This window comes from Thunnus maccoyii, chromosome 2 (assembly GCF_910596095.1).
Source record: "Thunnus maccoyii chromosome 2, fThuMac1.1, whole genome shotgun sequence".
Classification (NCBI taxonomy): Eukaryota; Metazoa; Chordata; class Actinopteri; order Scombriformes; family Scombridae; genus Thunnus; species Thunnus maccoyii.
The window spans coordinates 37,920,169-37,941,120 of record NC_056534.1 but is presented as its reverse complement, the minus strand read 5'-3'; the positions used below and the strand labels follow the sequence as shown (position 1 = coordinate 37,941,120).

The 20,952-nt window shown below is 44.0% G+C and overlaps 1 protein-coding gene across 7 annotated transcripts in view; it reads right to left on the bottom strand.

Moving 5' to 3' along the window:
* Positions 1–820: 820 nt before the first annotated feature.
* Positions 821–20,952, bottom strand: part of grin2bb (glutamate receptor, ionotropic, N-methyl D-aspartate 2B, genome duplicate b) — a 99,529-nt gene continuing 79,397 nt past the window's right edge. For 5 of the 7 annotated variants that reach the window (XM_042399406.1, XM_042399397.1, XM_042399422.1 and 2 more), the window contains 7 exons: positions 18,788–18,941; positions 18,184–18,309; positions 16,629–16,858; positions 15,481–15,641; positions 14,045–14,232; positions 7,354–7,592; positions 821–3,528 (listed from right to left, as the gene is read on the bottom strand). In XM_042399406.1, coding sequence (XP_042255340.1) covers positions 1,105–3,528; positions 7,354–7,592; positions 14,045–14,232; positions 15,481–15,641; positions 16,629–16,858; positions 18,184–18,309; positions 18,788–18,941 — 3,522 coding nt within the window. In that variant the 3' untranslated portion in view covers positions 821–1,104. The remainder of the gene's footprint in view (positions 3,529–7,353; positions 7,593–14,044; positions 14,233–15,480; positions 15,642–16,628; positions 16,859–18,183; positions 18,310–18,787; positions 18,942–20,952) is intronic. The other 2 variants (XM_042399434.1, XM_042399441.1) reach the window with 2 other exon arrangements.

The window sequence follows — 20,952 nt, the reverse complement described above, 5'->3', positions numbered from 1 at the left end:
GTAATAATATCATGAAACACTAGCACTCTCATCCTGCTATGAACTGTTTTCAGGTGGATTTTACGTTGAAATCAATTAACTAATTGTTTGCAGGTGGATTCGTTTTACCAACAGAAGAGATCTCGTGTGTAGAAAATCAGTATTAATCCTTTAAGGCACATCCAGCTCAAAATGCAAGACCCATTTGGTGCTGCCAAGCGGAAAAAAACGAGAGGAAACGGCAAATCAGTATGATGATGTTGCTTCTGCAGCGGAAAAAAAAAAAGACCTTCTTTGCAAAGTTATAAGTACATACGATGTACTTAGCAAGTCATGCCTTTCACATACACTTCACAGCACTCGAACATAAGAAAAGTAAAAAAATCAAACATGGAGGAAGAATTCATAGCAAAGAAGAGTCCAAATTACAGGAACCCAAAAAAAGATCTGTAGTGACAAGCGGTCCACCAGTCTCCTGTAATATTGGTAAGCTTAGAAAGAATTAACATCATACAAATATGTAACATGAACTATTTAAATCAATAAAATTGAAAAACAATCCAAACCGATCATCATTAAACACTGGAATAATATTCAATAATATTATTAACATTATCAATACAATTATTGTTAGTTTACCCTGTTACTTCAACAGAAGTGTTGATTCTCATTCATGATTGTATTACCGTTGCTAAACAAAATGTTTGTTTTGGTGTTAAGGAACTGCAGGAGGGAGGGAAAGACAATGAGCACGTGAAGAGAGCAGAGACTGGAGATTTGATTTCACTTTCCCCCCTCCCTCCATCCCTCCCTCCATCCCTCCCTCCCTCCATCCCTCCCTTTCTATCTTTCTCTGAGCGTTGGAGCAGCACCAGAATCCTCTCTTCTCATTAAAAACTCGTCTCCCGCCGGACTTCACCACAGCTCAGACTGCAGTGGCCTCTGTGCATCGTCCAAAATTCTTTCGATTTAGTGGAGTGAGAACAAAACACACACGATTGTGTCTCCTCGTTCTCTTCACACGGAGAGGTCGTCAGCCTGTGCTGCTTCTGTTTTTTCCCTCTTTTTTCTTCACCCACTTCATCTCCTCTCTCTCTCTCTCTCTTTCTTCGCCCGTCTTCACCCTCAGACGTCCGACTCGATGCTGGAGAGCTTTTCGTAAACGTGTCCATTGCTGGCACCATTGAAGGGTCTCTGTCCTGGCCCCAAACCTAACGTGTCCCTGCTCACAGGCAGTAGCTTGTTGGCCCCGCCGTGGTGGTTCCCCATGGGCCCCCCCACCCCGCCCAGACACAGCTCTTTGGGGAACCTGGGGGCCACATTGGACATCACCCCAGCTGTGGCTGATGCGGGCAAATAAGAAGTTGCTCCCATGGAGCCTCGGAAGTCCCCTCCTCCTCCTCGGCTGTTGTTGAGTAGTTGCTGCTGCTGCTGCTGTTGCTGCGTCTGTGGCTTTTTGACGTAGTACGGTTTGGCACCGTGTAAAAGACACTGGTCGTCGCCGAAGGTTGGGATGAAGGGGTTCTGGTTCACCTTATCTGGGTAGAGAGATTTAGACAAGGAGTAAGTCCCGGCCCCTCTGCTACCACCACCACCACCACCACCACCACAGCCCCCACCTCCCATCATAGCTCTATCTCTGTCCCTCAGGTCTCTCTCCCCCACCGACCGCCGATGCAACCCACCTTCGCCTCCTCGGTACAAACTGAAGGAGGAGCCTCCTTTGGCCCTGTCCCCCCCTATTCCTCCAAACATGGGAGACGACTCCCTGTCACCTGCATACATCTCAAACATGTGAGCGTAAGGGCTGGGGCCCTCCATGAAGCGGTCTTTGTCTTTCAAGCTCACGCTTCGGGGCTGAGGAAACTGCCCCCCTACGCCCCCCCCGACCCCTCCCATGCGGCCTGCCCCCTCCCTCTGCAGGTCCACAAATGTGTCATATGAGTGTTGCCTCCGTAACACCCTCCCACCTGGCCCTAGCTTCCTGCGCTGTGCCTGAGTTTGTGTTTGGCCGGGTCCTACGCTACTCTTCACTCCAGCGAACACCATGTTATTATCCTCGCTGATGTTGTAAAGGTTGCTCGGCTGTATCTTACAGGAGTCGCAGCGTTTGCAGGTAGCGGAGCTGGGGCGACTACTGCTCCCCCCAACTCCGCTAGCTGAGCACGTGCCCCCTCCTCCTGCACCTCCGCCGTGGTGACACACACTGTGGCAGTTACGACACTCCCAGTCACCTCCTGCTATGCCTCCCCCTCCCATCCCAGACACTCCCTTCTCCCAGCAGGTGTGGGCCTGCTGCCCTGCCGACACTGAGCCCAGCCCACCTTTAGACTCCGCCTTCTTGCCTTTACCTTTGAGGAAGTCTTCCACAGGTACTAAGCTTTTACAGATACCACCACCGCTACCGCCGCCCACACCACTTCCTCCACTTCCACCCTCTTGCTCCCACTTGGCCTTGCCCTCCTTGGAGCGGAACTGGTCCGCATAGAAATCCCTCAGGTTCTCCTTATCTTTGCGGAATAAGTAAGGTGAAGAATTACCCCCTCCTCCTCCTCGTTTCCGCTCCAGGGGAGGTGAGACCGTGCGGTGTGCCAGGGGTCCGTGGGGGAAGTGGTGGTGGACGGTGTGGTGGTGGGGTCTCCTCCTGAAGCCGCTCAGCTCTATCTCGTCCTGCTCCCGTCTGCACTTGGCTGAGGCTGGCCTCTTTTTCAGGCTGTCCCTGTACTGCTTACGCCGCTTGTTGTTGCCCTCCAGGTTGCCGTAGGTGACGGTGTGCGTGGAGATATCTGACACGTCAGAGCGAATGTTCCCATCATCACCACCCGAGCCTGCCCCGCCCCCACCTCCACCACAGTACCTGTCGTGACCCCCGATGAGCCCCGTGCTGGATGCGCCTCCTTTGAAAGAAAACCTGCCGTACACATTGCTTCCCTTGAACCCACCCTGGTTGGGTTCGGCGGGGGTGTGGCCGGCAATCAGGTCAAATTTATTGGTATTCCTGTGAGTCATGGAGGGGCGGGGCTGGGTGGTGAAGATGGGTGCTACGCCTCCCCCTAAACTGTCGCAATCGAACATGCCCCCCTCCAACGAGCTAGCGCTGCCTAAGCTACGCGGCCTATTAGGCGGGGGGCCGGACATACCCAGAGCCGAGGCCGGGTGGTGGTGCCGGTAATGGTCCTGGTACAGGTTGCTGTCCTTCAGGGGCAAGTTGCCAAAAGTCCTCTCCACCTCGCTGATGTAGTCACTGAACATGTTGTCCTCTGGTATGTAGGGCGGCGCTGACTTGCAGTCTGCCGGGTGGCCCACCAGGCTGCGCCGGTGCTCCTGGATATCATAGATAGCCGACTCGCGACCGCTGTGGCTATATTCCAGGGCGGCGTGCGGAGAGCCGTTAATGCCCGGGACGGCGGTCATGTCCTTGGCGGTGCGGAGCAACCGGAGGATGTTGGAGTGGGTGTTGTTCATGTTCTTCTTCATGGTGGCTGAGGGTGAGTCTATGGTCGACTTGTTTTCCTCGATTTGAACCCCGTGGATGCAGCTGTAGATACCCTGGAGCGTGAAAATTGGAGAAGAAGAGGGAGGTAGAGAGAGAAAGAGAGGGTGAGACAGGCCATGGGAGGAAGAAAGAGGAAGAGCGGTAAGGTATGATGCCCCATTGAGAAGAAAAAAAAAAAAAAAAACAGTAAGAAAGTGTGTTAATTGTAGAGTCAAGAACCAGAGAGGATTTGATGTTAGAGAGACGAACAGCAGACACATAAACAGACAGAGAGACAGACAGAGAGACAGACAGAGAGACAGACACAGGCAGAGAGAGGTTAATGCATCGCCATGTTCTCTCTGACCAGCCTCTTGTTTACACACTATTAAACAGTAATAGGGGCTGAGTTCATAAATGGCTTCTCTCAGGGGAACGGTATGAACCCTGACTGCTGCTCAGTAAACCTCCTCAGACTGAGAGAAGTGAGCGAGAAGGGACGGAGCAGATCAAAGCCATGATTGATAAGGAAATGGGTGAAGTAATCACCAATCAATAGCTTTAATCAATGTCGTTTCCATTCAGCTGACACTGGTGCCACTGGCACTTCCTATTGTTGGACTTCCTATTGAGATCAGACACAACCAATAACAATCATCCATTTAAAAAATGTCATTGTCTTTATCAATATGAGCGTGTTTGTTTTGATTGGTTGGAGTGAAGTCAAACATGCGTGTTTAAACGGGGGCTGAGAGAATCAGCGGTTGAGGCGACAGCCAAATCTGAAAGGTCGAGGACACGCTACCCACCAGCCGTGGCGCCGGCCAGCGTTCCTCAAAGGCGGCAACTTGTCACAAACAGTTTCTGTCTCTTAGTCACTTTTCCCGTCGCCAACCCACATTCATGAATGTGAATTGTCAACCTTCTTCTCTCTTTATGCCTCCGTTCTCTCTTTGTGTCTGTTTTATCTGTGTTTTCGGGCGCTCGGTGAGCGGCAGCCACTCCAATGGGATTGTCTGTCTTTATCTCTCTACATCTATAGCTACTACGGCTTCAGTGAAAGGTAATAGAACAGAGGTTACTGTCTATTCTATTCTACTCTGCTTTTGTCCTGCTACTGTTTTTTTGATCATCACCCTTACTAACTGATCTCTTTCTCTCTCTCTGTATTTTATTGGCCCTTTGTAGTCTCATCACTTGTCCATCTTTACACTTTCTGTGCACCGTGTGTGAACTGCAGTTTTCTTGAAGGTTGTACTATGTTTAACATTTTTTCTTTCTCACTTTGCAACTTGAGCGTTGAACCAGACATGGAAAGCTATAAAAGCAGCGACACTCTTGATACGTGTTTGCTCTTAAATTAGATGTTGTGATTCAGCAAACAAGTGAATCAGTCTGGAGCACATTAGTAAATCTCACCATGTCACATTTGAAGAGCTTTTATTTGGAGTTACTTTTGTCTTTATTATGCAATCAAACAGAACAGGTTTGCAATTAAAAAATAGATTTGAGAGTAAAACTATCAACATTGCAATCAAAAAATGTTTTATTGAAACAATCAACAATCTAACAGTAAATTTGTGATTAAAATGCAAATCAAAAACTTGTTTTGTTTGTGAATCCAAAAGTTTTGCTTGATGTTGGGCTGAATTTCATGGGCAGGACCTACACCTGTCACAGCTTGGTAACATCCACAGGAAGTAAACAGAGTTTTGAAGCCAATGAAGAAGACAGAGCGGGAGCGGAGGAGACAGATAATCAATGTACAGGTACGTTTACACAGAACTTCTGTCTTAGTAACAGCAAGAACGTTATGTTTAAACTTGTGCATGTAGGTCGCTTTTGTTTAACGATCTGTGATGTAATGGGTTCAAAAAATGTATTATTTTGTCAGCCTGTAGCTGCTAGCTTAGCTTAATCAGCTAGTCACTTGCTTGTAACTCATTATATCACAGATCGTTAAACAAAAGCGACCTACATGCACAAGTTCAAACATAACGTTCTTGCTGTTACTAAGACAGAACCTGTGCAGTGAAAAGAAGGCGCCCTGAAGAAGGCGCACGCCGACACGCGTTGGTGTGTTTTTTAACGTGTCTGGACCTGGATTTTTTATGCCATATTTTTGTCATAATTCTTCTGCTCTTTTTGAATCCTTTTCCCTTTGAGGGACTCTCTCTCTCTCTCTCTCTGTCTCTGTCTCTCTCTCTGTTTATTGATTTTCTGTCTCTTTCCTGCTCCGTCTTCTTCGTGGACGTTTACTTACTGTGGATGTTGCCGAGCTGTCGTTTCGTTCAAGGCCAATAGAGGCGTGTCTTACAATAGAGGCGTGTCTTCCAATAGAGGCGTGTCTTACAATAGAGGCGTGTCTTCCATCTTTCAGTGTAGGTGCCGCCCATGAAATTCAGCTCAACAGTTTTGTTTCACAAACAAAAGTTTTTGTTTTTTAGTTTTTGCATTTTAATCACAGTAAAACATAGTTCTACTCTCAAATCTATTTCTGACTGCAAACCTTTTTGTTTGATTGCATAATAAAGAAGCAGAAGTAAGTGTATAGCTTTGAAGACAATGAGACTGCTGCTTCACGCTGCACAAAGGCACCAGGATAAAGAAATAACTTAATTGCTGGAGGCCAGATTGGTCTTTTAAGTTATTTCAGGTTAGTCTGAGTAGGCGTAAACCAAATGACATTACAATTAGAAGCCCTTCAGCCTGAACACCAAGCACATAAACACTGGTGTCCTTTTTCAGGCAAATAATAACTGAGACAATGTGCATGCAAACACCCCCCCCCCCCCCCCTAATGTGTGAAGAGGCTGTGAAAATGTCTCTAAATAGTTGCCTGAGTTATTTATTGGTTATGATGCTTTAGTAAATGATCCACATTCTAGATGTCGACTCTTGACTCCTATAAAGTCAGAAAGGTTAGTGACATCATGGTGAAACAGGTTTTTATCTATAATCCAACAGGAACATCAGCTTCATGCAGCGTAACCAGGTATCCAAACCTGAGACAGTCAGCAGGATTTTAACTTCTCTCCTCGGACTCTCTTTTTTCATTTTACACATAATTACTTCTGTTAATTTTCGTGTGTACAACTGAGAGCAAAATTAATGACTGCCCTCCAGGAAATACTGTCTGACAGTATTATCTCACTGCCTTTCTTCCCGCCTTCCAGTGAGGCCCATCAAACTAGTTTGGTTGGAGCATACTGACACCTTTACTTAGAGTAAATGTTCATCGTTACAGTACACATTATATTATTCATTCCTTATGAGGTTATTACAAGCTCAGAGTTACTGTCAGTTGCACCATAAACCTCACAGACTTCACTGCTTAGTTGTGTTACTGTTGTGTGATGAATTATTACATTTCACAACATAAATTCCAGTTAAATACATTTCATAACAAAATGTTTCTGGGTGAACCTAAATACTGAATAAATTAAAATTTATGAAAATAAATTCTATATAAAAATTTCAATGCAATTATTCCCATCAAATATTTCTTCATTTTTCATCAGAGTATGGGTATTCTCCGAAAGAAAATGTGCCTCACATCTGTATTTGAAGCCAATAAGTACTTTGAGAAGTTTGACCTGGAAGTGATGGTCAACTGTAGTTATATTATTATAATCTTGTCCTCCACTCACTAAGATTGGAGGACTGAGACATTTTTTGACATTGTTGTACTGTATACTGCAGGATGCTCTTGACTCTTGTTTTGTTGTTAAATGACTGCCTGAGCTAAAAAAGCCACAGGTAAGTCAGGTGAGTCATCGTATCCCCTGACTGACTCGATACACCTCAACCACAGCCAGTGGTTTTAAAACAGCCACTTCTGTGATCTTTCTGTCAGGAGGACAAAGGTCATATCTAAAATAAAACACAAGTCCACTCACTCTGCTAATGGAGAAGGTGACCCCGGGCTTTCCGGAGCACACGCCCATGAAACAGAAGCGCAGCTGCCAGTAGAACAAATGTTCACAGATGAAGGTGATGAATGACAGAACCATGGCAGCCCCGAGCATGTAGAAGACCCCTGCCATGTTGTCCACGTCCAGCTGACTGCTCATCACCTCGTTCTTCTCGTTGTGGCAGATGCCCGTCAGCCACAAGGCTTCAAACTCCTCCATCTCACCTGTAGGACGGAGAGACACATATATGCAGGTTACTGTATCGTTTGTATGTACATGAGACTGAGAGAGCCTGCGCACTCACATGGGTTTGCCTGTAGGTATCTGAACATGTAAGTGTGAGTCCACAAAGGGAGGACACATTTTTTGGATGGGGAGTTGATGCCAAAAACAGCTCAGGTCTTATGTACATGCAACAAATGTCATGTTGCATTATTTTGACTTAACGGCCTCCAGAGGATCATCCTCATTAAGGATTGCTTATGCAAGGCTAACCCTTCCTTGTTGTGGGAAAAAAACAACTGCCTGCTGGGACCTGACAGTCCTCAGGGAGGAAGTGTGCGTGGTCATGTGACAAGCGTTTCCGCCCTAAAATGTGTCCCCCTCAGTTCCACATCCCTGGGGGCACTGCTAAGGGGGGAGGACATGTCCAGAGAGATTTGTTTGATCTGCACCATTGGTCTGTTTTTTTGTTTGTGTCTGTGTGAGATCAAGGAGATCTATGTACAGTTTCCCAATGCTTGCATAACACTGTTGTCTGTATGGATGTTTGTGCAGATGAGTGAGGGTGAGTTTATCTTAGACAGCTGTTAACTAGTTCTTACTAAGATTTGCTCACAACCTCAGTGAGAAAAGAAAAGTGCTAGATTAGTTGTTTTCATGCAGATGAGCACTAAACAGAAAAACATTTGGGCAAAAACATACAGCAACATGTTTAGGGGAAAGAAGGGAAGTCGGAGGTGTCTATTTTTATTCATTGTTTCAGCATCTTGTGAAACTAGTGGTGCTCGTCCCTTAAACGCCTCACATGCAGAATATCTGGAGTACTGGATACTTCTGAGTTGAGCTGAGGTTGATCGGATGAACTGTAGTGCCTGAGACATCCTGCCCTATGTCTTGAAAGGGAATAGAGTTTAACTCTCTAAACTTCTTCAGTTCATTCTCATCACTACGGATGTGATCCCACCTCTGACCACGATGTGGGTTGCGATGGCAGAGTGGCGCTGTCCGTATTTCCCCTCGTTGAATCCGAGAACAAAAGAAGAAGCATAAGCAATGCTGTTTATGAAGTATTTTTATATATTTTTGAATGTGCCTGAGACATCCAGCACTAAGTCTTGAATGTACATGCTAAGCTTCGTTCACAGTACACAGTTTCATAGTAGAAGTCATGAACACTACTGATGTGATCCCGCCTCTGACCACAGTGTGGGTTGCGATGGCAGAGTGGCGCTGTCCGTATTGCTCCACGGGCAGAAGAAGAAGCAAATCAACATTGTTTATGAGGTATTTTTTTATATATTTCTCAAGAACCGTTCATCCAAACAACTTCACACATCAACACTGCACTTCCTTGATTCCCCAGCAAAACACCTGCCAGGTAAGAAGGAGATCGGATGAACAGTTCTCGAGATACGCAAACAACAGAGTTGTATAAACAACTATGTTTGGGTTTAGGGGGCCTTAGATGCAATATATGCATTGTGGCAACCTCACTGTGACAACAAGACATCAGGAAGTCATTGTGCCCAGCTGTTGTTTGCCAAGAAATAGTTAAAGGACTCAACTCCCTGTAAAAGCACAAACTGTTTGTGTATGGATTAAACAGTCTAATCATCTTTTTTCCACACCCTGAGCAGCAGTGATGTAGTGTGGCACTATAGTACCACGCTACATCACAGCTGGATGTGGTCAGGTGTGATCTGTTGTACTTGTGACGACACCCAGCTGTGATGTTGGGTTTCAATCTATAGAGGCCAGTGTGGCTGTTTTTCAATCTTCTAAATTCTAGTGTGGACTTACTTTTTAAACAAACATAACACAATGTGTTATGAGCTTTAGAAGTGCTGGTGGGTGCTGTTTCTAACTTTGGACAGAGCCAGGCTAGCTGTTTTCCCTTCGCTTCCAGTCTAAAAGCTAAGCTAGGCTAATCGCCTCCCAGCTACAGCTCCGTACTCAATGAACAGACAGGATTTCTTCATCTCTCTCTCTGAAAGAAATGATTAAATTCTTATCAGCCTGCAGATTTCAGTGAGAGGAGGCCAAGATGGAAGCTCTCCTGGATGTACACTGCTTGTTTTTGACTCAACAATATGAAACAACTTAAACTGGATAAAGGAATTTGATCAATATGCAGAATCTATCATGGTATTGAAATCAATATTACTATAATCCTTCTTATCCATTATGTTTTCCATCTCTCTCCCTCTGCCTCTTTCCTCCTGATCCTGTATCTGTTCCCATGTAGCGACACTCGGTTTCCTGTTAGTAGGCCGTCGCTCTAGATTCTAACAGGACGTGACACATGAGCAAACATCGATGAGTCTGATCTCTTAACCTGACCCAACGTATGTGTGTTGACAGCCAAACAGTCGACATGAAGTAATGAGAGCTAATGTCGGATGTGTTGGCCTCATGTACACAGTTGGCAGAACAATAAGACTTTACTTCCATTCGGTAAATTTAAGCAGACATGTTGCCTGATCTTTAGGGAGCACAGACTCAAGCAGGCACACAGTCACATGTCACAAACGTATCCCATGTGTACACACACACACACACACACACACACACACACACACACACACACACACACACACACACACACACACATGCACAGACTGGCACTTTAGCGTACATCACTCAAGAGGTTTCCAACAGTGTATGTCGAGGTCGAAGTCGATCTGGCTCTTGAGGATCTAATCCAAGGTGAATGTTCTCTCTGCACTCACCCCTTCATCCATCACAGATGCCGGAATGGAAAGTGATAGCACATCGCAGGCCATCAAGTGTGTGTGTGAACGTGCTATACAATATGCGACCTGGCAGATGGTGAGCAGTATGGAGAACATACTGTACCTCTCTCTAACTGTAGGTGTATTCTCCAAAGGCAAGAATTTATTTTATGTGTAACTTTCTCTGAGATACAAAAAGTGCTGCAAAAGTAGGCTGGTGATGAGTTAAAAGTCAAATTACTCTATTCCACTTTGCCCCTTTTTCCCACTGAACCCCACTCACTCTCTATAAGCAGAAAGACCTTTCCTGTCATACATGAAGAGGTACAGGATATACTGCAATAACATGGGTGTACTTGATGCTTAAAGGGGACCTATGATGCTCATTTCCAGCTCTATATTTTTAGAGTAGCTTTGCATGATTCACAGTTAAAAAAAACTCCTTATTTATCTTCTACTGGCCCTTTATGCAGCCCCTCAGTTCAGCCTCTGTCTCTAACAGGCAGTCTTAACTCCTGTCTCTTTAAGGCCCCGCCTCCCATTGAGCCCACTCTGTTCTGATTGGCCAGCTTTTTGGAAGCCTGCTGAGGGGCGGCCATATCAGAGTTGTGTTAAGTTACTGCTGATGAAAACCCAACATTTTCTGCTTTACTGCTTCAATTTATAAGATTTTAAATGACTAAATAATGGTAGACTTTTATTGTGAAGAATTTACAGGAAATGAAACATGTTCCTCACTGAATTAGTGGAGCTTCGTTAGTGGCGCTAAAAACTGGTCGACACAACAACATATGGAGATATTTGGAGCTCTTTATTCAGCGGATCAGTTAGAAATAATGCAGGGAGGAAGAGTACAAGCAGAGACAGCCACAGTGATGATGATGTTTGATGAAGAGCTGCAGACGACCAGCACACCTCCAACAGGTAAACTACTTATTTTACTTTGCCCTGCTGTGTGATGGAAAAACACTCACAGTTCAACTTGAGTCATGGCTCATTGCGACTGCGGAGCAGTGAACTCACAATCTGTGTCAGCAGACGACCATATAAAGACGTCCATCATGAGCCGATGTCGGCTCGGGCTGAAAGTAGAAAAAACTGTTGGAGACTGAGTGTTAAGATCAGTGTGAAGCCGGTGCTTTTTACTCATGGGGATCACTTCTACATACTATATATAGGTATAGTATATACTATACTATATTATATATAGCTATATAAAGGTATGTTTACCTCATTATTTGATACTTTGGACATGTTTAATATGAACATCTGACAGTGTAACATTGAAAATAAGGAAAAGGGGGTGGGGGCTTTCATAAGTCTCTATCTAGTCCATCCACGCTGATGGGAGATGTCCCTCCACTGTGTCCTGCATCAACCCCAAACACAACGTCTCCTCTGAGTCATTCGTGACCAGAACTCGTTCTAATGGAGGCACCAAGTGGATCCACACCAGGAGCAAGACCCTGGTGGATCAGTGCACTACTGAGTGACACCAGACACTCTGTTGTCTTCTTTCTGTCACTACCCAAAACACACAACAACAGCTGGGGGTCAAAACAAAGAGTATCTGTTGCATATATAGTATTTTTTTACGGATGGTGTCACCAGTCTCTCGACTCACCGTACACACACTTCAGATTCAACCTCCTCCTTGTATAAATATTCAGAATATTTATGATATTGCCACCATGTTGTTGAATTAATCAGCTGGTGTCACAATACCACAGAAATAGACACTAACAGGACAAATGTGCCCACTCCTGCACTCCCAGTATATCACTTCTCACAGCCAGTGAGACTGTGCTTACAGCGTTTATGTCTTTATCTTATTAGGTGACTTCATCGCTTTCAGCAGACACATCTGAGAACCAGTCTCCACACCTCTAAACCAGTTAGTAAGAAGTAATAACCAGTAATAAGAATAAAGACAAGATATAAGATTGTAAACATGAGCAGGTGGTTTACACCATCAAACCCTTTGATGAGCTGCCTTTGGTCGCGTGATATAGACTCAGAGTATATTTAAGGTTTCTCTGTTGGATTTATCAGTTGACCACCCCGGTCTGGCAGTTCATGGGCCCCGTTCCTGAAATCCATGTGACATTGAAGAAATATGTCAGTCACAACAGTCGAACAATATCCAGAGGCTTCAGCATTTCAAGACTAATCTCGTCCACGGCGCTCCCTCTACATATCTTCAGTTGAGGTCAATATTTCCATGTCTGAGTTACCAAATAAACAAACTCCTTCCACACTCAAACTGTCACTGCTACAGTAGCTGCTACCTTTCAACTCTATTTTCCCATCTTTTTGTGTCTAAGTGACCAATTTTTGAAACTGGTCCAGTATTGAGTGAGAGTGCTGCAGCTGACGGGGCCACGGCGCATCATCAACGTCCGTCCTCGTTTGTTTTTGCCACTGACAGGCTCAAATAGTTATTATAAGTAAAAGGTAAAGAAAAACGTTTGATTTCTTATTATGGTCTTTTCCATAATGTTGTCAGACACTCTGATCTACTTACTTGATTTTTCCAAAGCTTTTTTTCATGCCATATACAAACCTGTTGTGATAACATGAAAACTGAGCCAACAATCAGCTGAAGAAGACCTCCAGATATGGTTGAAAGCATTAAAAAAGTAAGTGGACATTGTGATGAAACTGCTGTTTCAAATGTCAATAACGAACTTTCAAGTTGTAAATGTTTAAATTGCTTTACTGAGTTGAATGTAAGCTTACAGTAGTACTGAAGTCCTACTATGTTATGAACAAATAAACAGAAATATAATAAAAATAGGTATCAGGTGACTGTTGGTGATTAGTACCAATAATCAGCACCGAGCCATAAATTATGAGCCACATTTCTCTGTATGGTCTTTTCCATAATAATAATAACAATGTGAGCCAGTCAGTGGCAGAAACAAGCAGTCTGATTGGACGTACATCGACAGGAAGCTGTTGTCCTGTTGGATTACATTGCAGCCCGTTCTGCGGCTGCTGGCTGAGGCGCTCTCGCTCAATACTGGATCAATTTCAAAAACTGTTGTCCCAATTAGTCACTTAGACACAAAAAGATGGGAAAATAGGGTCCAGGTTAAAAAACACCAAAGTTTCCCTTTGAGGACTAGACCGTACCAACCGGGCTCAGGAGGCATCATTCTGCAGCTCGACAGCATCATCGACTATCTGGATCTAGCAGCAGGTCACTAGAACCAGCGGCGACCACCGTCTGAGTCACAGCTGAATCCATTCTGACTCTACCAACCTCACTGCACTGATCAGTCTGGAACTTTTCTGTGTGATCATTTTGTTTCCTGAACACCAAATTCAAGACAAGAAATGATTTTTTTTATATTGAGCAAAGTAAAAGAAGGATACGATAGTAATGTTTTGTAAATATCTATTTGATATGATATTCACATATTATACCTCCTGCATGGCATAATGATGTTTGGGCATTTATAGGATATTCACTGAGAGTTTATTATAATACAAATAGTACATAATTAAAATCATTATTGCTACTCTTCGTTAAACTTCTCCATTTAAAGTGGCAATTAACAGTGAATGTAAAAGCTCTTAGCTGTAATTTCATGACTTGTTACTTTATGTCAACAAGCAACAGAGAAAAACTAAATGGCAACATTATCATTATTGCTTTAAATACCTTTTTCACTACGTATGAGGCGTTTAAATGCAAGTGAAAACATTCAAGTCTTTACCGTCTCCAAACAGCATGAGAATGGCCAGATCCACAGCTCGCTTCCAGCCCGAGTCTTTCTGGATGGCGATGCCGTAGCCGGTGGAGGCGAACACCTTGCCGCTCCCGATGGTGACCAGCTTACAGCCCTCGTCTCTTCCCGCCATGTAGTTCAGCACAGCGGCGTCGTAGATGAAGGCGTCCAGTTTGCTGCAAAGGAAACGTGTCAGAGGAAAATAAATGAAGGTCTGAACTGTCGACACTTTTATATTGTGGTTATGGAGCAACAGTGTAATGCTGCCTAACTGTCATTTACACCTCTATTAAAGTCTGTTCTCTTATTTCCTGGTAATTTCTTGAAACTTTCCAGGAAAGAATGTGATTTGGTGCTAATTACAGGTAAGATTACAGGTAAGATGTCTGAGCTGCTTATTTAAGTTTGTTTAGTTAGTTGTGACTTTAAATAGTTTTAAATAGTTGATTTTCAGAACTGTTCTATTTATTACTGGAATCTACATCCTCCATATATGTCACCTGATCAGTTGATGTCAACTGGTTTTGCTAGCATAGTTAGCATAGTTAGCATAGTTAGCATAGTTAGCATAGCATTAAAATATTTTTTCATTTTTGTGTAATTGTGAAAATTTTTAGAGCACAATTTAGAAAATACATGTTTCACTTAGAATTTGGACATAAATGTCAATCAATCAAATACAATTCTCTTCTTTTTTAAATGTTTTTTGCCTTCGTTTGGACAGCTGACTGTCAGACAACTAAAGTCCCTGTTCCTGGGTTTCCTGTCCTGTTTTATAGAGAAGGTTGGAGGTGCTGAGAATATTTTTGTCAAAAAGACAAGAATTTAACTGAAGGCTCAAGTATGACTATTGCTCCCCATCTTCTTAGTAAATTGGTCACAAGACAGGATTTGTCTCAGGATGTGGACACCCTGTATCCATTTCTAGATAAATTTGACATGACAGTCTCCAGCTTGGTGACAAACTACCATCAAACGGCGCCTCGGGGCTCTACGGGCCTCTGTGGTGGTTCAGCTCAAACCTTCACCAAATATGAGAGGTACATCACCGCTTTGCATTTTAAATTCTTCAGCAGTGGTTGATGAGAACAGTGGACGACAGGAGGAGACAGGAAAAGAGGAGAAGAAGATATTAGTTAGCTTTCAAGGGCAGAGAGAGTGAATATTAGCTAGCTTTCACAGCAACCACAGGCTACGCTGCTATTCTGGGCGCCAGCGGCAGGCAGATACACAACTCCACTGGCTGCCCACCCACTTGCCCAGAAAGCTCTCTTCCTCTGTCTCCCTCCCTTTATCCTTCATCATCTTTTCTGTGTATTGCATCAGTACAGGACCTCACAGCTCCATAACACCCTCATTTCTCGCAGCTGAGATCCTTTCATCTCCCTCCTTCCTTACATCCCCCCATCTGTCTCTCCCCTCACCCGGTCTTCAGACTGTACAGGGCTTCATCTACATTCTTCTGGTGGAAGCTGGTCATGTAGGCATGCATGTCCGGGTAGTTGTTGCGGATGTTGCGCTCTGTACTCCCATTGGGCACCGTGCCAAACCGGAATGGCGGCGAGAATTCGTTAGGCTTCTGGAACTGTTGTGGGGGGGTTTTTCCGGAAAAGAAACCACACAGAGAAAATGACAGAGGAGTGCTCGTTAGCATGGAAAAGGCACTGAGCCGCATCAAATGGCCTTTAATGCACTGTTGAGCAGGAGTGTAGGACTACGCTTTTGGAAGCTTAAAATTAACTAAATGCTTTGAGTTGTGCTCAACAGACACAATGAGACAAACATCAGATCACCATGTTCATCACAATCAATAGTTTGACATGATTAGTGGAAGGCTGCCACTTCTCAACTTCTCATCGTCTATAAAATGTCAGAAAAAAATGAGAAATGCTAAAGTTCAAGTTTAGCTCCAAAACAGTCCAAACATGTGAACTTTATTATCACATGAATCAAATTCAATGAAGACGTTAACAATTTTAACAATGAAAGAGCAGGAAGTAGGTCAGGTTTGGCAGTTTTGCATGAAAAATCACTTATACAATTAATCATCAGAATAATTGCCAAATAATATCAAGTTGTTCCACTAATCAGTGGATCATGTCATTTCTTTCAGTTCTCAGTCAGTTTAAGTTGATGTGTCGAGGACTTCCTCATACAAAAGCAAAGAATAAAGTCAATTTACAGAAAATGAATGAACAATTTGGGTATCTATGAATTATTTATACCATATATAATTAAACAAGCAGCTCCTCAGATGTGTGTGTTTGTGGTGGGACAAAACAAGCAGATGAAGACGTCACTTTGGACTCTCAGAACTTGTGATTTTTCACAATATTTTGACCATTTACAAACTAAGTATTTAATTGATTCATTGAAAAAACAAAAACTGAATCAAATCTAAAAGGAAAACAATCAGAAGCAACTCTGAATAAAACACACGTACAGATTTAGACATCTATTCAAAGAAACAGAGGAAGTCATCCACACTCATCTTCACACTGCCCCACGTTACATACTTTCACACACCTGCTCCTCCACCCCACAAACCCTCACATTGCCTCAAAAATCACACCTTTTTGTCTGACAGGCCCGACACCTGGTCGACATACTCCTCCTGGATCATGAAGGCAGCCAGGTTGGCAGTGTAGGAGGCCAGGAAGATGACAGCGAAGAAGGCCCACACTGACACCATGATCTTACTGGTGGTACCTTTGGGATTCTGCACCGGAACAGAGTTGTTGAAAACCAGACCCCAAAGCAGCCAGATGGCCTTACCGATGGTGAAGGAGGGACCGCCGGGCTCTGGGAGCAAAGGAGGGAGGAGGTAGAGAGAAAGATGACACACTGATCACAGCTACTACTTCATTTCATCTGCATTTACTCATGACCACTGTCATAGGAGGCACTTGATTGATGTCAGTGACAAAGACTAGATTTCTTCCCGTCCTTTAGTTTGTCAGTGATCGCAGGATGTGCTCTACGGTCCACATCCACTCTTCCAGCCGCCGCCGTGACAACCGACTGTTACAGACTAACTCTGTTCCACCTACTTCTATGGCAGTATGACAAGGTTGTAGGATGGAAGCACTACCTACTGTAGCTCTTTGGCATCAGAGACAGGGAGAAAGAAAGAGGAGGGGGAGGGGGGAAGATGAACACACAGCAGGCTACAATTATGCTACAGCTGGAGCAGCAGTATAGGACAACAGCCTTACATAACCTAGTGATTAAACCACACATCCTATACACATGGACTGGGGAACGTTTTTGACACTGTTGCTGTGACAGAAGAAGAAATTCAGAAAACACTACGGTAGGAAACACCGTTACTCTTCTCCCCTGTGGTCCTTGACGAAAAGGCTGCGAGCAGCAATATAACACTTCTCAAATTTTATCTTGAGTGGCTGCCATTGCAGCAGCTCGTGCAATCCTGAGAGTCAAATAGAACTGGGTGTATAAAAAATAGATTGAATCTAAACCATTGATTTTGATGGGCAAATTGATTTCAACGGCCTGCTGGAACCGTATGTGATTCAACGGGGTTGTGTTGTTCCGTACTGTCAGACACCGTTAAACCTGACACATATTTTCAATATATGGTAATAGATCTACTAAAGTGTATTCATCGGTTTTACAACCGTAGATTCAGTGCTGTAACACTGGTGTAATATTTGCGAATGGCACAATAAAAAAGACGTTGTAATGTAAGAACAGAGGAGCCTTTGTTCACACTGTGATGCTAAGAATACTTAAGATCACCTATCTGGTTCTTGTCAATGATCCTTTTCATTAGTGAAAGAGCTTAAGTGACTGTAGATGTAGATAAGCACTCCGAGACATGGAGTAGAAAGTCCCAGTGCTCCAGTGGCTCATTCAGAAGGGATTGTCAAAGTAATTTAGCACATTGAGGTCTCTGTTTGAATGGAGCATTCAAGGTAACAAAACCTGCCCAGTAAGTCTTCCCTTTAGCACAGATTGCATGAACATGTACCTCATTGTCACCTTTATGGAGCATTGACTAGGTCCGACTAGGCGAATGTATGTGTGTGTGTGTGTGTGTGTGTGTGTGTGTGTGTGTGTGTGTGTGTGTGTGTGTGTGTGTGTGTGTGTGTGTGCACTCCTCTCACCTCGCCCATCTGCCAGACAGCGATTGTAACCCACCGGGCTGAAGTACTCAAACACAAACACAGCCACGGCTGACACCATCAGCAACATAACAAACATCATCACCCAGACATCAGCACTGAAGGGCTCTGAAAGACAGGGGGGGGGGGGGGGACAGAGGGGAGTGGGGGGGGGGGGGGGCAGCAGGGTACAGGAGGAGAGGAAGCGGAAAGGGGAGGGAGCGAGGGGTTGTGGGGAGACAGAGAAAGGAAGTTCATTAAATCAAATGAAACAAAGTTATAAAATCAGCCCCTGGTATCAACATGATTATTTGTATATTGTGCACTCAGAGCAACAGATTTATGGATTTTATCTGAGTTTGTGTGAACGCTAACAAACACTTCTGGAGAGGAAGGCGGGAAGGTGTGAACGGACACATGTGCTCATTGAAATGGGCACATTTTCTGCCACTTGCACCGTACTCTACTTTGCAGTTTTCACATATAATCTATGACAAACACCATCTATTTGTATCTCTTTCTGTGACTGTACTGTGTTTTGTGCACGTTAGTATTCTCAGTTGTGAGTTGGACACCTGCCAGAAGCACCAGGTGCATTTCTTCTCACCAAGAAAGGCGGAGGGGGAGACAGTCCCGTTGCTACGCGAGACCATGACACTGATTCCCGTCTCGATGAACGGCACAGAGAAGTCAATAACCTCTGACCTCTCCTCGTTGATGGTGAGCGAACCCACCGCCATGTGGGCATTCTTCAACACCACCTGCGGGTCAAACAGAGACAGACGCAGAGAGACGGGAGGGAAACACGGAAGGTCAGTGGATTGTGTTGAAAAACAGATTAGTAAAAGGACGTGACGGGAAGAATAACTGGTCTCTGCAGCTCATACGCCAGCCACCGTCTCTGCCAAGTCTTGAACTGGTTATTTTGGAAGAAGAAGGGAAGCAGGAGGACGAGAGGATCATTACTACAGTGGGTCAGCGTATGGCTACCCACCAAACCAGCCTCCCTCTGAGTCTGCTCAGGTATATTTAGCCCTAAGTTTCTGAAGCCTCGGGCCATGAATAAAATTGGAGCACAAAAGACTGTGTTAATAAGGGATATGTATGCCAGAGTGAGCAGGAATCCTACGCACTGTTTTTTTCTCTGTTTGTCACAGTTTTTCATAGAGGCCTGCTCTCTCTCTCTTCTCTCTCTCTCATTCTGTTTTCCTTTGTCTGTTGTCCTGTTTTCTCCCCATTCAAATTAAATCATTAGCTGCTTGCTTACGCTTTTAAGGACACTGACTAATGAATCCATGTGTGCATGCTCTGCACATTTGCATAGACTTTCCTATGCTGATGTATATTTCAGGAATTTTCTGATCTGATTTACAGTAGGTGGAGGGTTAAGATAATTTTACATTACCCTGGACATCTTAACTCATCTATGTTCTTAAGATGATAATAAAGTCGCTTGTTCTATGCCGTAATCAATTATGCCGGACATCACATCAATTTGTAAAGGCTGCATTGTGCAGGACGTCTAATGTGTGCAGTAATGTGTGCAGGAGAGAAGTGGGTCTTTCCCTCAGGCTGCTTTCTCTCTCTCTCTCTTTCTTTCTCTCTCTCTCTCTACACGCATGTCTTTCTCCATCTCTGATTAGGAGCCTCGTTGTCCTCCTCCTGAGGTTGTGCGGAGCTGATCACAGCCTCCCCTCAGGCCAGGTTGTGGGGAACAAGTGCTGGATGGCATGACAGAGACGGCGGGAAACTAACAGAAAAGGAGCAACACTCAGACAATATAATCAGCCCTTATCATAAATTCCTTTGGGAACCATAAAAAAACCCTCTCCCTGTTTGTGGTTATGTTACTATTATTATTAGATTAACATATTTTCTTGCTTGTTTAATTGTTTTTTAAAATGTAAAGAGTAATCTAGTAGTGCACTGTCCTCCTTTTGAGAAGAAACTACAAACTGCTTCACAGGAAAAATGTTGGAAAATAACAGAAACTGATGAGCAAAGGAAAAGAGGGAATGAACTGAGGACAAATACACGTGTTGATAAAATGAACAGAAGACATAATCAATATATTTAAAAGAAATATAATTCAGACATGAATCCATATCTGTGGTGTTCTGAAGCTTTCTTCTCACAGGTAATGAGGTCTCATTGTCTTCAACTGGTCAACACTGACTGATTGGATTCATATTTTTAAACTTCCATATAATTTATTTTCATGACCCAGAGTTTATCTAGTTTATCCAGCATGGAGGCTGGTGCTCTAGTGAACAGTTTCTCCCTGAAGTTGCTGATTTTTAAATGACCTCACTCAAACAAACCAATAAGAAATAGACACTTGGAAACCAACTTCTCTCCTACAGTCCATCTGAAACAGCAACTTCTGCTCTAATAAACAACATATGTTAAATCTGATCTCTGCCACTTGCAGCAGCTATTTATTATTTGTTTTCACTGAGTCTTGAATCAAAACTGGTGTTGCGTGTCGTCAGGGAGGCTTTGCTGAATGCACTTTAGAAAACAGTGAAATGATTGTAGGGTTGCTATAAACACTGAGCACGACGTGCTAAATGGACAGCACTAAACAGACAGACCTGCAGTTGTGGTGAGTAAGGGTGTTTGTCGATCTGTATTCAACAGAAAGTCAAGAGAAACACGACAAATATGATTTTGTTTGATGTATAATGCTGTACTTAGTCTCTGCTGGTTCAATAATGGTTGTATGGAGCTCTGCAGCTGTGAAATTCATGATCAGCCAGCAGGTCTGTGTGG